Source organism: Mchenga conophoros, linkage group LG2 (genome assembly GCF_057382185.1).
Source record: "Mchenga conophoros isolate Kocher_MC1m ecotype Shallow Benthic linkage group LG2, M_conophoros_male_GT1.1, whole genome shotgun sequence".
NCBI classification, from domain to species: Eukaryota; Metazoa; Chordata; class Actinopteri; order Cichliformes; family Cichlidae; genus Mchenga; species Mchenga conophoros.
The window spans coordinates 30,667,188-30,682,401 of NC_140527.1; the positions used below are offsets into that span (position 1 = coordinate 30,667,188).

At 39.1% G+C, this 15,214-nt stretch overlaps 1 protein-coding gene across 2 annotated transcripts in view; it reads right to left on the bottom strand.

Moving 5' to 3' along the window:
* spock1 (SPARC (osteonectin), cwcv and kazal like domains proteoglycan 1) overlaps positions 1-15,214 on the bottom strand; it is a 115,298-nt gene that overhangs the window by 38,772 nt on the left and 61,312 nt on the right. For both annotated transcript variants that reach the window (XM_085293874.1, XM_085293866.1), the window contains exons 3-4: positions 12,346-12,391; positions 2,781-2,861 (exon numbers count right to left, since the gene is read on the bottom strand). In XM_085293874.1, coding sequence (XP_085150000.1) covers positions 2,781-2,861; positions 12,346-12,391 — 127 coding nt within the window. The remainder of the gene's footprint in view (positions 1-2,780; positions 2,862-12,345; positions 12,392-15,214) is intronic.

A 15,214-nucleotide genomic window follows, 5' to 3' on the forward strand; every position in this document is an offset into this window, starting at 1 on the left:
TACCTAGCCTGTCTTGCTTGAAGCATGTTTATAGTTTTTACTGTTGGTGTGAAGAACAGAGCAAAAATAACATAGAATATGCATGAAATTGTCTAGTTTGGGATGGAGACACACTTTTAAAGTGTTCAAACAATGCTAGATGTAGAAGCTGGGGGGTCATGTTGCATCCTCGCTGAGAAAATAAAAACAGGACGTCAGCTGAAGCAAGCTGCTGATAACAGCTGTTAAACCAAGTTATTAGGCAACATAGCTATGCAGTGATAACTTCAGCAGTTCAGGCCTGTAATATCTAGGTACAGCAGGCTATTGTACAGCTTATCAAGTATTTAAAAAAAAAACAATGTAACACACAGAGTAGAATTTTGACAGGTTGGTGGATTATAATTTATAGCTTATTATAATCTGAGGGACCTGTGAATTGCAAATTATGTCCATTGACTCCAAAGATAAGTCATTTCCCTCAAAATCACAAATGTGAACCTCAAGGAAGTACAAACTTTTCTGGCACAATAGTAGGGGATTCATCCTCTGAGGACCATCATGTTTGTCACAATCTTTTTCCAATCTAGCGTCAAAATTTATTTTAATGTATTTTGTTTTTTAAATATTTTAGTATGAAACCTGTGATGAGCAAGCATTTGCATTTATTTTGAAGCCCTGCATCATTACACAGTTTTGTAAAATGCAGTCTGTAATTTCCTTGCTCCTTTTCTTCAAAGCAATGCAAGGAAGAAAGAAAGAAATATTATAGACATTACACCTGTGGGCACCAGATGCTTGAATGGCAAGGAGCTATTCAGGAGGGGAAGTTTTTCCATTTTATTCACTCTAGAATTCTTTTTAAAAAAAAGGAAAAACCTTTTTTTTAATGCTTGTACAATGTCAAGTGGTCTCCTTTCTTCTTCTTTAAGAAGATCCCCAAGGCACTTAACTGGCCATGTGTTGCTGCCAGACAAGTAGCTTGTGTCAGCTTGACCTTTAGTCAATTTCAGGAGAGGTCACAATGAAAGACCACAAGCTTGACTTACAGTGTGATTTTTGGCTCATTGACACACTGTGATCTCGTCCTTTTTTTTTTCTGTACACACACACACACACACACACACACACACACACACACACACACACACACACACACACACACACACACGTGAATACACAAACATGCACACATGCACAGAGGACAGATCTGACCTCTTGCCCCACCCTTCAGTGTCAGAGATAATTAAATGTTTCTGCACTGTCCTAGACTGTGGCATTCATTAATCTGAAGCTGAAGTGTGTGTTTGTGTGCACGTGTGCGTACAAGCATGGATAATCTCACACAGATATAGCCCAGTTTTCCCCCTGCTTTTATCTCGTCTCCTCTCCTGTTATCAGTAACTAATCTCACCATCTTATTATTGTTCCTAGAAAAAATTACACAAACAGCAGTTAACATGGCCAAATAACGTGTCCTTTATATCAACTTTGCATAAAGTGCGTAAATCAAATAAATATTGTGCTCCATTTAAATGGGAAATCCGTGAAGTTTATTTCCCAATAGTCCACACAGGGTCAGCACCAGTGAATCACTTTACTTTACTCTGTTACTGAGTTTTTTGGGTCCTACAACTCACAGCCATGATCATTCTGTTTTGAAGCTAATGTATAGCCAATCAAAAGCATGTTTTAGGATACGCAGCACTGCATTGTTATACAGTGACACTGCTTTCATCATCAAGATGACATCAAACACAAAAGAACCTGTAAATAACTAAAAATAACCAGACGTCCAGATGCATCTGTGAAAATGTACTGAAAATGTATCCAGGGTTTCGCAACATCACAGGTCTTTTTCGTAGAAAGTGCGGATTACTATGTGTTCCCGTGTTATTTATCTTGTACTGAATTACAGATAAAAATATGTGTAACTGGATAACAACTCTGTCATTTAAGGTGCACTGTGCATCTTTGGTAGCACAACAAATCCTCCACACAGCATAACAAGCACTCTCAGGGGATGGTCATTACAACTTGCTCCCCTGGTGCATGCTCTTGAAATGATTCTGTGAGTTTCATGGTTATTATGCCTTGTCAATACCTTCTGGCGAGTGGACATAGGAGCACTTCTTATGTTATTTAACAAACTGACCTTGTGTTTTGCGCAATTATTTTATTCACAATCTACTGTGGTGGTGCACAGAGGAAAAACTGCAAAAATTGTATCCAACGTATTAAAGATCTAACTGCATGTTAGTACTGAAGACAAACCTTGAAATTACTATTCGTTAGGAAAGAGGCTAGGCTTGATCATTCTGTGTGAATATGCAGTGATCCATCTAGTTCAGATGAAGCAATTAGCTTTATTTATCTTTTATTTACCACCATGGCATCTTTGTAATCAAGCTGAACAGGGCTGGGGAACTAAATTAATTAAACACTTTTGCATTATATCCGATGTTATTCATAAACTTCAGCAGACACATCAGACCAGTTTAAGCTCAATGTAAAGTAATGCCACAGTCTATTGTCTAAATCAGTGCCTGTCCACAAAGCACCTTATAATCTGTGATCAGTCTGTATAGCTATATGAGAAGCAACATCATTCTAACCTAATAATACATACACAGCAAGTCAGCTAAATCCGAATAGGTAAATGAACTCTATCTACAAGGACAGGATCGTTATGGTATCAACCAAGTATGAGCTAAAAGTAGCTCAGAGTACCTGGAGCAATAGAAAAACATATATTACCATGGATTTAAATAGAAACTAAACAAACTAAAATAAGAACTCACCATCCTGTACTGTCTTTTTGGCCGAGCTGGAGTGGGCTTTAGTTCTTGGGTCTCCATATCGGCCAGGTTCAGCCACTCGCTCTGAATGAAAAAATCATAAACATAAGACAAATTCATTAGAGAATGCTTTTTCATGGTTAAAGTAATAGTTTACCATATTCTTTAGCCACTTCTTTGTTGCCTTGGTGGTATGTTTTGGGTCACTGTTGTGCTGGAAAATCCATCCATGACCAATCTTCAGTGTTCTGGCTAAGGGAAAGAGGTTCTCGTCCATAATATTACAGTACACAGCCCCATCCTTGAACCAAAAAAGCCTCAACGCACAATGTTTCCATCTCCGTGATATGACCTAAAGAACCGCATCCCCACAATGGTGTTCTCGAGGTCACACACAGGAAGAGAAATTATCTCTTCCCCCAAAGATGCCTTGTGGAGTTGATGCCAGATATCTCAGTTTTGGTTTCAACAGCACCTTCTCCCATGTTTACTGGGAAACTGGTTGATATTCTGTCTCTCTTCATTTAAATTAAACTACCATAAAATCAGAGACACTTCGTTTCTTTTTAAGTGAGAAAACGTAATTATTCAGAAGGAGATCAAATAATTATTTTCCCCACTATAATGTAATTCCCTTCATCTCCAGTTCTGTACTTAATAGACAAACATGTCAAACTCTCAGAAAGAAGGCAAATGCGACTGTGTGCCAATATTTTACACTCCTACTTTGTGTTTTAGCTTAATCAATTTACAACCTGACCAGAAGTATTTCCTCACATAATGCCTCTTAATCACCAGAAATACATTATAGACTCCATTGGCAAATTTGGCAGGGAGGCAAAGTGACAGAATTCTCCTCATTATAAAAGAGTAATTGCTACACTATTCTCGCTCTTACACACTCACAGCACTACAACATCCCATATGGAAGGAAGCCAGTGGCAGCACTACCTCAGGGAGGAAGCAGAGCAGCCAAACACTGAGTTACAGGGAGTTTGTCATGTCTGTCTGTAGGCTGTGACATTAACACCCAGAAATGATTAACTCTCCGAACTCATCCATCTCCAGTATTTATTAGCGAGCAAGACTTTTGAGTGGGGACTGACCACGAAGTGTATTTAATGATCAGGAAAGAGGGTGTGGGTGTTTGTGTGTGTGTGCAAAACTTAGTCCAACTTTTGTCAATATGCCCTCTGTTCATTATTCCTCCCTTCTCTCCCTTTTGCCAGACTTTCTCTCCTCCTCATTATGGGAAAACTTTCTTATCTCTGAGTTATCCTCTCTGCAGGCACTCTCTCTCAAGTGTTCTCTGTAGGCCTCATGTCTATATATCTTTTGTATCCTCCCCTGCCTTCTTCCCTCCCGATACTCCCCGATGCCACTGTCACTTTTGCGTGCTGCCGTTTAGCTCGAGGGCTCCTGCTATGATCGCTTGCAACAACTGCCTGCTCATATCCTCTGAAGTTTATTTATCCTATAATTTACAATTATCATCAGAGTCTCTAGTGGCCACGGGGCAAGAAGGGCAGAATCAAAACAACAACACACCCATTCACTTGACTCTCTGTCTGCGTGATCTACTACTGAGCGCATCTCTCCTTGAAAACAGCTTGTTCAGCACCGTTCAAATAACTGCAGTTCACTTTATTTTGTTGTTGATTTTGGTGGCGGGGGGCAGTAATAATTCACTCCACTCTGTGTGGTCTGCTGACATTTGTCCTTTCTTACTCACTGCTTTAGCGCCTTCCATACCTTTACGTCTTTCCATCTCAGCTGCACAGATATTTAATTGCTTTGTTGTTATGATTGGCTTTGTCTCTTCATTGAATTAACAATACCCACGGTGTGACTGTGTGTATTTACTTCCTCTGCATCTCAGCAGGCTCCAGGTATCATTGATTACCTCCACTGTGTGCGTATTTGACTGGTTAATTTGCTGTGTATGCCTCAAATCAGTGTAGCATGTATCTGTGCTTTTTTGTTGATAATCCCTTTTATGTGCCGAGGCTCAACACGGCGAGAGCTCACTCCTCTGAAAGAGCGAGATAAGGGCTGAGCTGAGGGTCGTGGATATTGAGTCATTTTTTATGATGTGGCCAACAAGCCATTAAAATCAGAGTGGTAAACAATGTTTAAAGAACGCCTGGTGAGCGAGCAACAAACCCTTAGCACATTACACCGAAATGAGATATTTCTTCTTGCTCCAGCACACACTCTGTTTCATACACAGAGCTGAGGTGCTGACTGTTTGTTGTCCTATATGTCTCTTATCAGTTTCCCTCTTTCTAATTCTTTTAGCTCCTCCAGGCGCAGATCAAAGGCGGGTTTATGAGAACGTATTAAGAGGCAGTGACAGAGTTACAGAAGATTAAAGATGGACCAATGAGAAATGGGAACTGACAGACAGAATATCTTCAGAGAGACTGCGACTTAGTGAATTGGAGAAAGAGCTGATGAAATATATAACAACGACGAACACTCTGCTGGGAAAACGCAGTGTCATGTCTAATCAGGCCGATTGGCAATTTGGAAGCTCCAGATTTTCAAGGCTTTGTTTGCCGCTGGTACTGCCAAACCCGAGTGCTTCGCAAACGACTTTGGGTTCTGCTGCCAAAACGGTCCCCATAGCAACCACTAATTCATTATGTAAACTAATAAGAATAGACAAGTAGCAAACACCTGAAAATTGACAACTTGAATTGTATTGTTTTTTTCTGCGCTTGTATTGCATCCTCTAGTTGTATCTTGGTGCCAGTTTGACTCTCCTGTGCTCCTCTGGACTGGCTGTGATAATGAGGCCCTGTCTGGCATTTGTAATCTTCCCTTTGACTCCCCTCTCTGGATAATGCATTGCAATAACAAGCTCACAAATCTGTTGGGCAAGCCCATACGGAGGAAGCCAGATTCAAATAACCAGAATACTGTTTCTACCATTGGTCTCGCTGACAGCACATCCGTTATCGTCTGCCAAGGACTCTTCCTCCTCTCCTCTCATCTCTCTGTCTGTCTACTTGGGCTGAAAAGCCTGTTAAGCACAACTCTCCAACCATTACTGATGGGACTGAAATTAATGCACATGTAGAAAGTTATAAATAATAATTCAGTCTGACTTTGGAAGAAGTCTAAGCTGCCCTGGAGGACATATAGGATTCAGGTTTAACTGGATGGATTCTGAAGACCAGGCAGTAATATGTAATAAGTTGAAACATGGTACACAGTGTGTTACAACAAGGCGAGAGAATGTTGAGACACTGGTTAGTACAATGTTTCAGTAAAAGAAATAAAACACATGCCTAAATTAATGTAAATACAAAAACGTGTGATCCATATTTGAGACTCTCTAACAGAATGTATTTTTTCTACAAAATTTATTAATTTATACTACAAAATTAAATGTAAATGTCAGGACATGGCTGATATTTTAATCACTGTAGTAGGCTGTCACTCTTTTTCCAGGTCACTGCAGTCATGCTTGAAAAGTAAAAACAATAATTAAAGTGTATGCATGTCTTCCAGCTTGTCTCTGACTTCATATGCCTCTGTACTGTCACCGTTGGTGCAAAAAAAATAAAAAGTAGTTTGTTTTTTTTAAACCAAACTCACGTTCTTTTTGAGATGGAATTTTCTCAGCTGTAAATTAATGTTTCTGAATGCAATGCTACAAATATTCTGCAGCTATGGCTGAGGAGATAGAGCAGGTTGCCTATCACTTTGAAGGCTGGTGGTTCAACCTATAGTATGCATGTTGACCCAAATGCATTTATCAGTATGAGTGCGTGCAAATATTCAGTTAAAAGCACTGAGGCATAGAAAAAAGCACTTGTGTAAATAAGTGAACGAGGCCTGTAGTGACAAAACACTGAGTGGCTCAAACACAGTATGAAAGCATTATAGAAGCGTGAGTCTATTTACCTTTCTGATAACCGATTAACTGTGCTAGTAATTACAAACCCATGCGTCGTGTTTGTACCTGTCAAACTAAAACATCAATTCAAACAATTTTTCTTAACAAAAGAAGCAAATTAACCAAAATAATAACAATAAAAATATTATTTGTTAAATAATCTTTGTTAAAACTCTGGAAAGAGAAACTTTAGTTGAGAATATTTTGACTAGTTATTTTTGTAGTTTTAATAACATGAGGTTTGGCTTCTGTGGTAAAACATTTATCTTGTTTCATATTCAGTAACCTCTTCCTGATTGTTCCTGGGCCATTTTGGGGTCGTTCTGGCACACTATGAAACATAAGCCCTGATGTGAGTACAGCAGATGTCTATGTAATCCACCTACAGGATGAGCTGAGCTGTCTGGGACTCAGGCCAGTGTAACCCACACAACCCTACCTCCTCAGAGGGCTGTAGAATTTTGTATTAAGTGCAACACGTAAAGAGGCAGTTTTTAACAGTTTTTAACCATCCATGACTAGAAAACAGGCAGGTCAACGAATTGTCACCATGGAAACAAGTTCATGCACAGCAAAATATCTGGGCACATGGACAAGGGAGACTGAAGGGTTGTAGGATTTAATTGCTGTGTGGGATTTTTTGAAATTTTGCTTTTTAAAGACACATTTAATTGCAAACTTAATTCCTCTCTTTGTGTATCACGCTACGTGCATTTTGATCAAGAACATTATTTGTTTTGCAAATTCAAATTTGCATTTCTCATTTACTTTTCTAAGCACTATTTTAATAAAAAAATTTTATCATAATTATTTATTTTACTTGTTAGCAACTCAACGTTATCTGTTAAAAAAAATAATTAAAAATTAATAAACTACTAACAAGCAGGAGGGGTGTTCTGTTGGTGAGTTATTCTTTTTTTTAACAATTTAATTTAAAGAATAAAATAAACTGACAAAACGAGCACGAATAGTCATGACTACAAGAGCACATGCACAAAAATATAAGAATAGCAACCAAATTCTTTAAAAAATTAATTAAAGGTGCATGAATAAAGCAACCAATGAACTCTCACAGGCTTTAACTGCATGTGTGCGTGTATTTACGGCACTGTGGCATGTTGATTAACAGTAACCCATTGTTCAATATTATGTAATTTCCATGTGATGAACTCAATACGTCAGAAATAATAGAAAACTGTGTAGAAACAATGAGCAGATACACAGGGCTGTGAAGTGAAAAGGATGGAAGAAAAAGGAAATTATCTTGAAAATATGAAAGAGAACAAATAAAATTGAAGGGACAAAACAAAATGAGGGTAATGTTTAAAGAAAAGGCAGTGAATTAGAATTCAGCTGCTTTAGTAAATTGCCTAAAACTTAACCTAAAGTTAAATAGTTAAGTTTGTGACTACTTTAGTCTTTTAGAAAAATGACTTGTGAGATCTGAGGAGCTGAATGTTTACTTTTAGCTATAGGATACCAACATCTATATGATCTAGCCAATTTACAAATGGGTTTATACAATACATAACAGGTTAAAAAAAATCAAAAAATATTTCCAATTTTGCAGCGTTAGAACCTCCAGTGAGGAACTAAACACATGCAAACAACAGATTTGGAGCTTGAAACGAGTTTGATTTAAGAAATTGTTTGCTGAAATTCAGTGCAAAGAAGTGCATAAAATCTCCTTGTAACTGCTTAAATAATAGATAAACTTGAAAAAGTGCAACTGTAAACTATTCCAGTACTGCTCTATGTGTGGGGAAGTGTTTTAAGCCAATCGTACATCTTTTATAGAAAATTATAGGTGACCACGGCAACCTGCTAGGGACCAAAGCAATCTCAAAAGGTTTTTAGTGCAGCCCTGTATATTTCTTTTCAGTGAATTTCACTGCAAATCAACTGCCAGCAACCACTTTGCAGTTAGTTGGAGAATACACATTTTTCTCTTGTTGCCTTTGGTTGTCAAGGAGTCACTCACTGGTCTCTAGGCTTGTGTCACTGTATCCTTAATTGGACACAGTTTTTTGGGGGGATATGTAAAGAAGCCAAAACAGTTCATCCATGACTAGAAATCAGGCAGATCAATGAACTGTCACCATGGAAACAAGTTAACAACATTTAGCCTTAAAACTACTCATCTGTGGGAACTCAGTAGGCACGACATGTCTGGAAAACAGATTTAGCACCAGTGGATTTGATGACTCAGCATTACAAACAAGCCATTTGTGATAACACTAATTTCATCCATGCTACCCATGCTACAAAGGTGAACATTAATTGCAGAGTGATTCATCAGGGACTGGATTTTCCCCCAATCAACCTTTCTGCTGCTGATTAGTCTCCAAGGACGACCTGGGATTCATTAGTCAAAGTGAAACCTGCAGGTGCACGGTATTGTTTTTTCTGTACTGACCTCAAATCAAGTGCTGTGGTCGCGCATGTCATTTCAGTATCATTAGCGATCTGACCACACACATTAGATTATATAAGATTTAATCATTTTGTACGTTTTTTTTTTTTGCAGTGGTTCCTCACATTCACTCCGTGTTACCTAGAATCTTTATTGTCTACCTTTCAGTTTAGGCAACTTTAATTCCTCATTTTAAAACTTAAAGGAAATCCTCTGAATACTAAAAATTGTAGATAGTTGAGGAGTCAGTTTTGCTTAGATCATGAGTCATTCACATCCAATACTCTGATTTGGTTCAAAGGTGAAGTTTACAGTAAGGAATGAAATGCCTGCAGTATCAGCTGGGTGAAAACTGGACCGACTGAAGAAGCACGTGATAACAGCAAATATTCCCAAAAGAGGACCAGATTGTTAGATTGATTCCTCATACTTATTTGGTGCCTAATCATTTAGCCATCCATTACTCCCAGCTGAGCTGTTTGTGTGGGAGTAACTGCAGAGTGCAGTTTGAAGGAGTGCAGAAAGGGCAGGCTGTTTCGAGCTCTGCAGCAGGGGAGCAGTCATGTTGCAGCTGATGTGCAGCGCTGCAGGAGAAATTATACGGCACAAAAAAGTATGTGCAGTATTTAATTGGCATGAATATGACCTGCGCTTCAGCTGCACCCAATGAGTCTCCAGATAAATGCACAGATGTCACATTGCTGTGTTGAACCAGAATGACTCACATGCATGGAGTGGACAGTTTGATGTTAGTGGTCTCATCAAGGAGCACTTTCGAAACAAAATGTAACAAATGGTAAAAGACAAATGATGTAATCAGTGAACTTTACTGACTCTTGTTGCAATTAAAGGAAAACTACACCTTGGGGTTTTTTTGTTTTGTTTTTTTCAGTCTGTCTTTTGGTTCTAGTATGTCCCTGTTGGTTAAATTTAAACAAATGGCTGGACATATAAAAATTAAAACCCCTGGTATAATTACCAGGAGCTAAATGCTAGCAAGTAAAGAGTAACACCTCGCTTGAGTGTACATGAGTAACCACACAGATGCTGAATGTCTTTAGTTTGCCAGTGCAGTAAGTGTTCTTTCTCTTCGGGTTTACTCTGTCAGCACCAATGAAATGAGAAATGAAGCACTCTTGTGTTTATTGTGTTTGGTCTCCGGCCTAATTTGGTGAAAGATGTTGCAAATAATATACAGCTGACAACATCAATATTGAATCCTATGAGAGGTTAAATCAAACCAGTGCCTCCAGGTATAGAAAGAAATGTGATACAGATGTTGTGGCACTACAGTACCTTTTTTTGGCCAAGTATATAATTCTTTTAGCACCTAAATCTGGCCTCACTCCTCCTGGATTTTGGCACAAAGAATAATATTCATAATGCAGCAAGCACTGAGTCCCTAGTTAAGAGAATGAAGCTCTGTTTACCTTTTGTTTTTACTTATCTCTGAGAAAATAGAGTATCACCAAAATTTGATGCACTGAGGCAAGGCTGTTCTCATTAGGCTCAGTATCCACGAGGAGCTGGCCCAGATAAACCTGCTCAGCAAGTCTTTCCCTGAAGAGTTGCAGTTACTGTGCTACATATGCAAAACCAAGCCAGCAAAGAACAGAACAAGCTCAGTGGTAGCAAGATTTCTGGTGCGCTGTTCAAAAAGCTGCCGTCCAATTAACCCCACAAACTACCTCGGTGTGAGAGTGCGTGTGTGCGTCTGCATACGTAAGTAAAGCAAGACTGTGAGTGTGAATGAAAGTGAGTTAGTGTTTGTAATAACTGAGGTTAGTCAAGAGTTACTGGGGGTCTAAGAGCATTACACACTTGACTGTGACTGATAAAGTGGACTTGGCATTATTGCCATACTAGTCCATAAGCAGCACGTACAGTTCAAAAGAAAGAACATTTGGCCAGACACATGCACACAGTCAAAAAACAGCAGAACTACCCTAACTTTAAGAATTAGACACCACTTGCGATGCATTCTTGCTAAAATGCTGCAAATCACATTATGGAGACTTGCTTTTAGAAGACAAAAGAAAGATGAGTACACATAAACTAAAGGGATTTTTGTCTGCACAATAAGAGTATTACATAAGGGAGATTATTGGGTTGTTGGCAGCAAATCACTCAACAGTGCAACTCAGAGTCCTTCTAGCATCTTTACTGAAAAATGCTAAAATACAAAGGTAACATGTAAATGCAATGTGAACATCAAACACAAGTCACACAATAAAGTTTCAGTGACGTAAATTATCTCTTTATAACACTTGACATTTACTGGTTTTGAACTAGTTGTACTTGTCGATGACCTTCAGTATTAATTTCTAATTTATCAAACAATTTATATATTTATTACACTGTCTACATACTGTGTTATGGTTTTATTTTTAATAGTTGCCTCTGGTTTTCTTCATTGTTTCATTTTCTGTGCATAATCAATGTCTAACTTTCAATTAAAGATTATGATTTAGGTCTTTTACGCAGCCTCTGAGTATCCCGATTTTGGGTCCTTTTATTGGGGTGCTATTGACAAAACACAGTGTTTAATTTAGTTTCTTTTAAAGCTCATCAGATGACAGCAAAGTGGAGCTGTCTGACCACAGCGCCACATTTGATAAAAAAAAAAACAAACACAAAAAATCAGCACAAACACCTCATACCAGCTGCAAAGCACGGTGGTGGAGAGGTAATGATTTGGGCTTGTTTGGCTGCTAAAGGACCTGGACACCTTCCAGCCATTAAGTGGACCATGAACTACTCTGTATCCCAAAGTATTCTAGAGTCAGATGTGATGCTGTCTGTCTGGGAGCTAAACCTACGCAGGTCCAAATTGGGTCATGCAGCAGGACCATGATCCCAAGCAGAACAATAAACTCCTTTTGGACATGACTGTATGTGTGCTAAAAGAAGGTTAAATATACTATACTGCATTTTAGCACAAATATACTCCTTGCAATAGCTTCAATTTGAGGACTATGCACTTTTTATATCTGTTGAATTTGACAAAATCTGACAAATCTCTCCCAGTACTCCCAGTATTTAATGTTTCTTAGACTTTCTGATTGGCTTACTTAGATTATTAGACACATAATACGGTATACGGTAAAAGGTATAGCATCAGGCATCACTTACTAGTTTAAAATCAACTTAGAACTCAAAGCAGCAGTGGAATTTTCCATTTTTACCCGTAGTTTCACATACAGCTTACAGTAATACAAAAATTTATAGTAACACAAAAAAGCAAAACTCACCTTGATCGAGAGACTTTGCAGGTGCCCAGCTTTTGAAGTAGTCATCCTGAGTGGAAACACAACAGAAGCGATTGGGTTATGAAAGAACTAAACATGTGAAGAGTGGACAGATTATTTTATTGAACAGAAAGTAAACAAACCAAATACTAAATGTCACTACTGAGAAATCCTGTTTCCATTCTTCTCTCTTTTTGTTCGTCTCTTTGTTGATTTCAATAGAAAATATGTATGGTATGAGCTTGTTCGGATAATAAAATAGGGACAAATGTAAATAGAAACTTGCAGCAGAAACACTTGAGCGTAAAGAAGGTTATATGCTCCAAAGAACAAACAAAGCAGCATAACATTTAACAGCCATTATGAATTAACACAGGTCAAATATGATTTTCATGACTCTATTTGAACAAGTCTTTGTTCACCACAGTTTTGTTTAGAGTTAAAGGGAAAGCTTCATGAACTGAACATATTCAAATAAAAAAATAACTGGCTTTTTTAATACTATTTGATACATTGGTTCAATTAAGAGCAGACTTCCTGCCTTGTTAGAGACATCTTCTGCTGTGTAGAGCAATTAAAGTAATAAGCCCACTGTGTAGAGTGATGACTTTGTTAGTGTCATGCTTTGTTAGTGTCATTCTTCCCTCGGTTCTGAAGGACAAGCTGGAGAACTCTGGAGTGGACCATCACCTCACTACCTGGATTTTGGACTACCTCACCGACCGACCACAGTATGTGAGGACTCAGGGCTGTGTGTCGGACAGGGTCGTCTGCAGTACGGGGGCCCCACAGGGAACGGTTCTGGCTCCGTTCCTCTTCACCATCTACACTGCAGACTTCTCCCACAATTCCACCCAGTGCTTCCTGCAGAAGTTCTCTGATGACTCTGCAATAGTCGGCCTCATCACTGATGGGGACGACAAGGAGTACAGAGGACTGACTCAAGACTTTGTGGACTGGTGCCAGCTGAACTACCTCCAGATCAACGCTAGTAAAACCAAGGAGCTGGTGGTAGACTTCCGCAGGCACAAGCATTCTCCACTGCAACCACTGAACATCCAGGGTATGGACATTGAGGCTGTGGACAGCTACAGGTACCTTGGTGTTCATCTGAACAACACACTGGACTGGACTCATAATTCAGACGCCCTCTACAGGAAAGGGCAGAGCAGGCTGTACCTGCTGCGGAGACTCAGGTCGTTTGGGGTGGAGGGCCCACTCCTGAAGACCTTCTATGACTCTGTGGTGGCTTCTGCTATCTTTTATGGTGTGGTCTGCTGGGGCGGCAGCATCTCTGCTGGGGACAGGAAGAGACTGAACAGGGTGATCCGAAGGGCCAGCTCTGTTCTAGGATGCCCTCTGGACCCAGTGGAGGTGGTGAGTGACAGGAGAACGGCGGCTAAGCTGTCATCCCTGATGGACAACATCTCCCACCCCATGCAGCAGACTGTGACAGCACTGAGCAGCTCCTTCAGTGGGAGACTGCGGCACCCACGGTGTGGGACGGAGAGATTTCGCAGGTCTTTCCTCCCCACTGCTGTCAGACTCCACAACAAAGACTTTAACTGAACAAACACACACATCCACACATGTGCAATAACACTAAGTGCAATAATCCTTTCTGGCATCGTTGTATTTTTACTCAGTTGTATATAGCATTCGTATTCTATTTTTATCTTATTGTATATTTTTATTCTATTTTATTCTACGGTATATAGTATATTATTTTATTCTATTCTGTACAGCTGTGTACTGTATTTATTCTTATTGTATTCTAATTTTTGCGTCATAACTTTTGCACTGTCCACTTCCTGCTGTGACAAAACAAATTTCCCACGTGTGGGACTAATAAAGGTTATCTTATCTTATCTTATCTTATGTAATGTGTTTTACGTAAGTAAAGAATAAACAAAGAATGGTCTGACATACAGATGAAAGGAAAAAGTGGTATAAGTGGTGTCATTTTGGAGTAGCTACTTATAGAAAAAGCAACAGATTTGCATTTAAAACATCTGATCTGTTAAGCATAAACTGATATTTGTACTTGATTGAACTTTCGTGAATACTTTATGCTTTAACATACACGATAACGGCTTACAACACACTAAAACGATTGTGTTATTAGGGTTTTAAGGAAATTTTGGGTTGTTTTTATAATTGAAGGTATTTTTCAATTATTTAGATTTACCAACATTTTAGTTTATTATAACAGTTTTATTACCAAGACACCATGTGTGGGTACCTAAAGGAAGAGCTGTAGTTGACCCCTCCTGTCAGATTCAGTTTATATTTAATAATAAAGATAATAATATTACATAACGTACTAATACACACACATATATGCACGCAGAGGTGTGTAGTGGTGGTGTCTTCTAAATGATTTCCCTGGGTGAACCATATGTGTGTCAGCAGGAAGTGAGCCTGTGTCAGTGACATTTGTGAACCTGCTGGGTCTGAAAACTCTATCTCCTGTGCTATTGAGTTATAGGGAGAGCGAGGGAGAGCGAGCATATAAGAGTATAAAAGTGAGAGAGACTAAATTAGTATCAGTGATATGGAACAGTCCAGTGAAAATGGACAGTTGACCCACTCATACAGTCCTTGTTCTATAAATGACAACCGTCAAAATTTGAGCCAACGCAGAAGTTTGAAATCAGGAGATGAAACCTAATTAGCCTGTCCCTTAGGCGCTTACTTAAATCATGTCCTCACATCATTTTCTTTCATTTATTTTATGTCCACATCTCCTGCTCTGGTTCAGCATTATTAGTGTCTTCACCGTTGAGCAGCTTTCCCGTTCCTTGGATAGTGATACAACCTCAACCACACTGCCAGATGCTGTCTTTCCTCTCTAAACCAGACCAGTCATTCA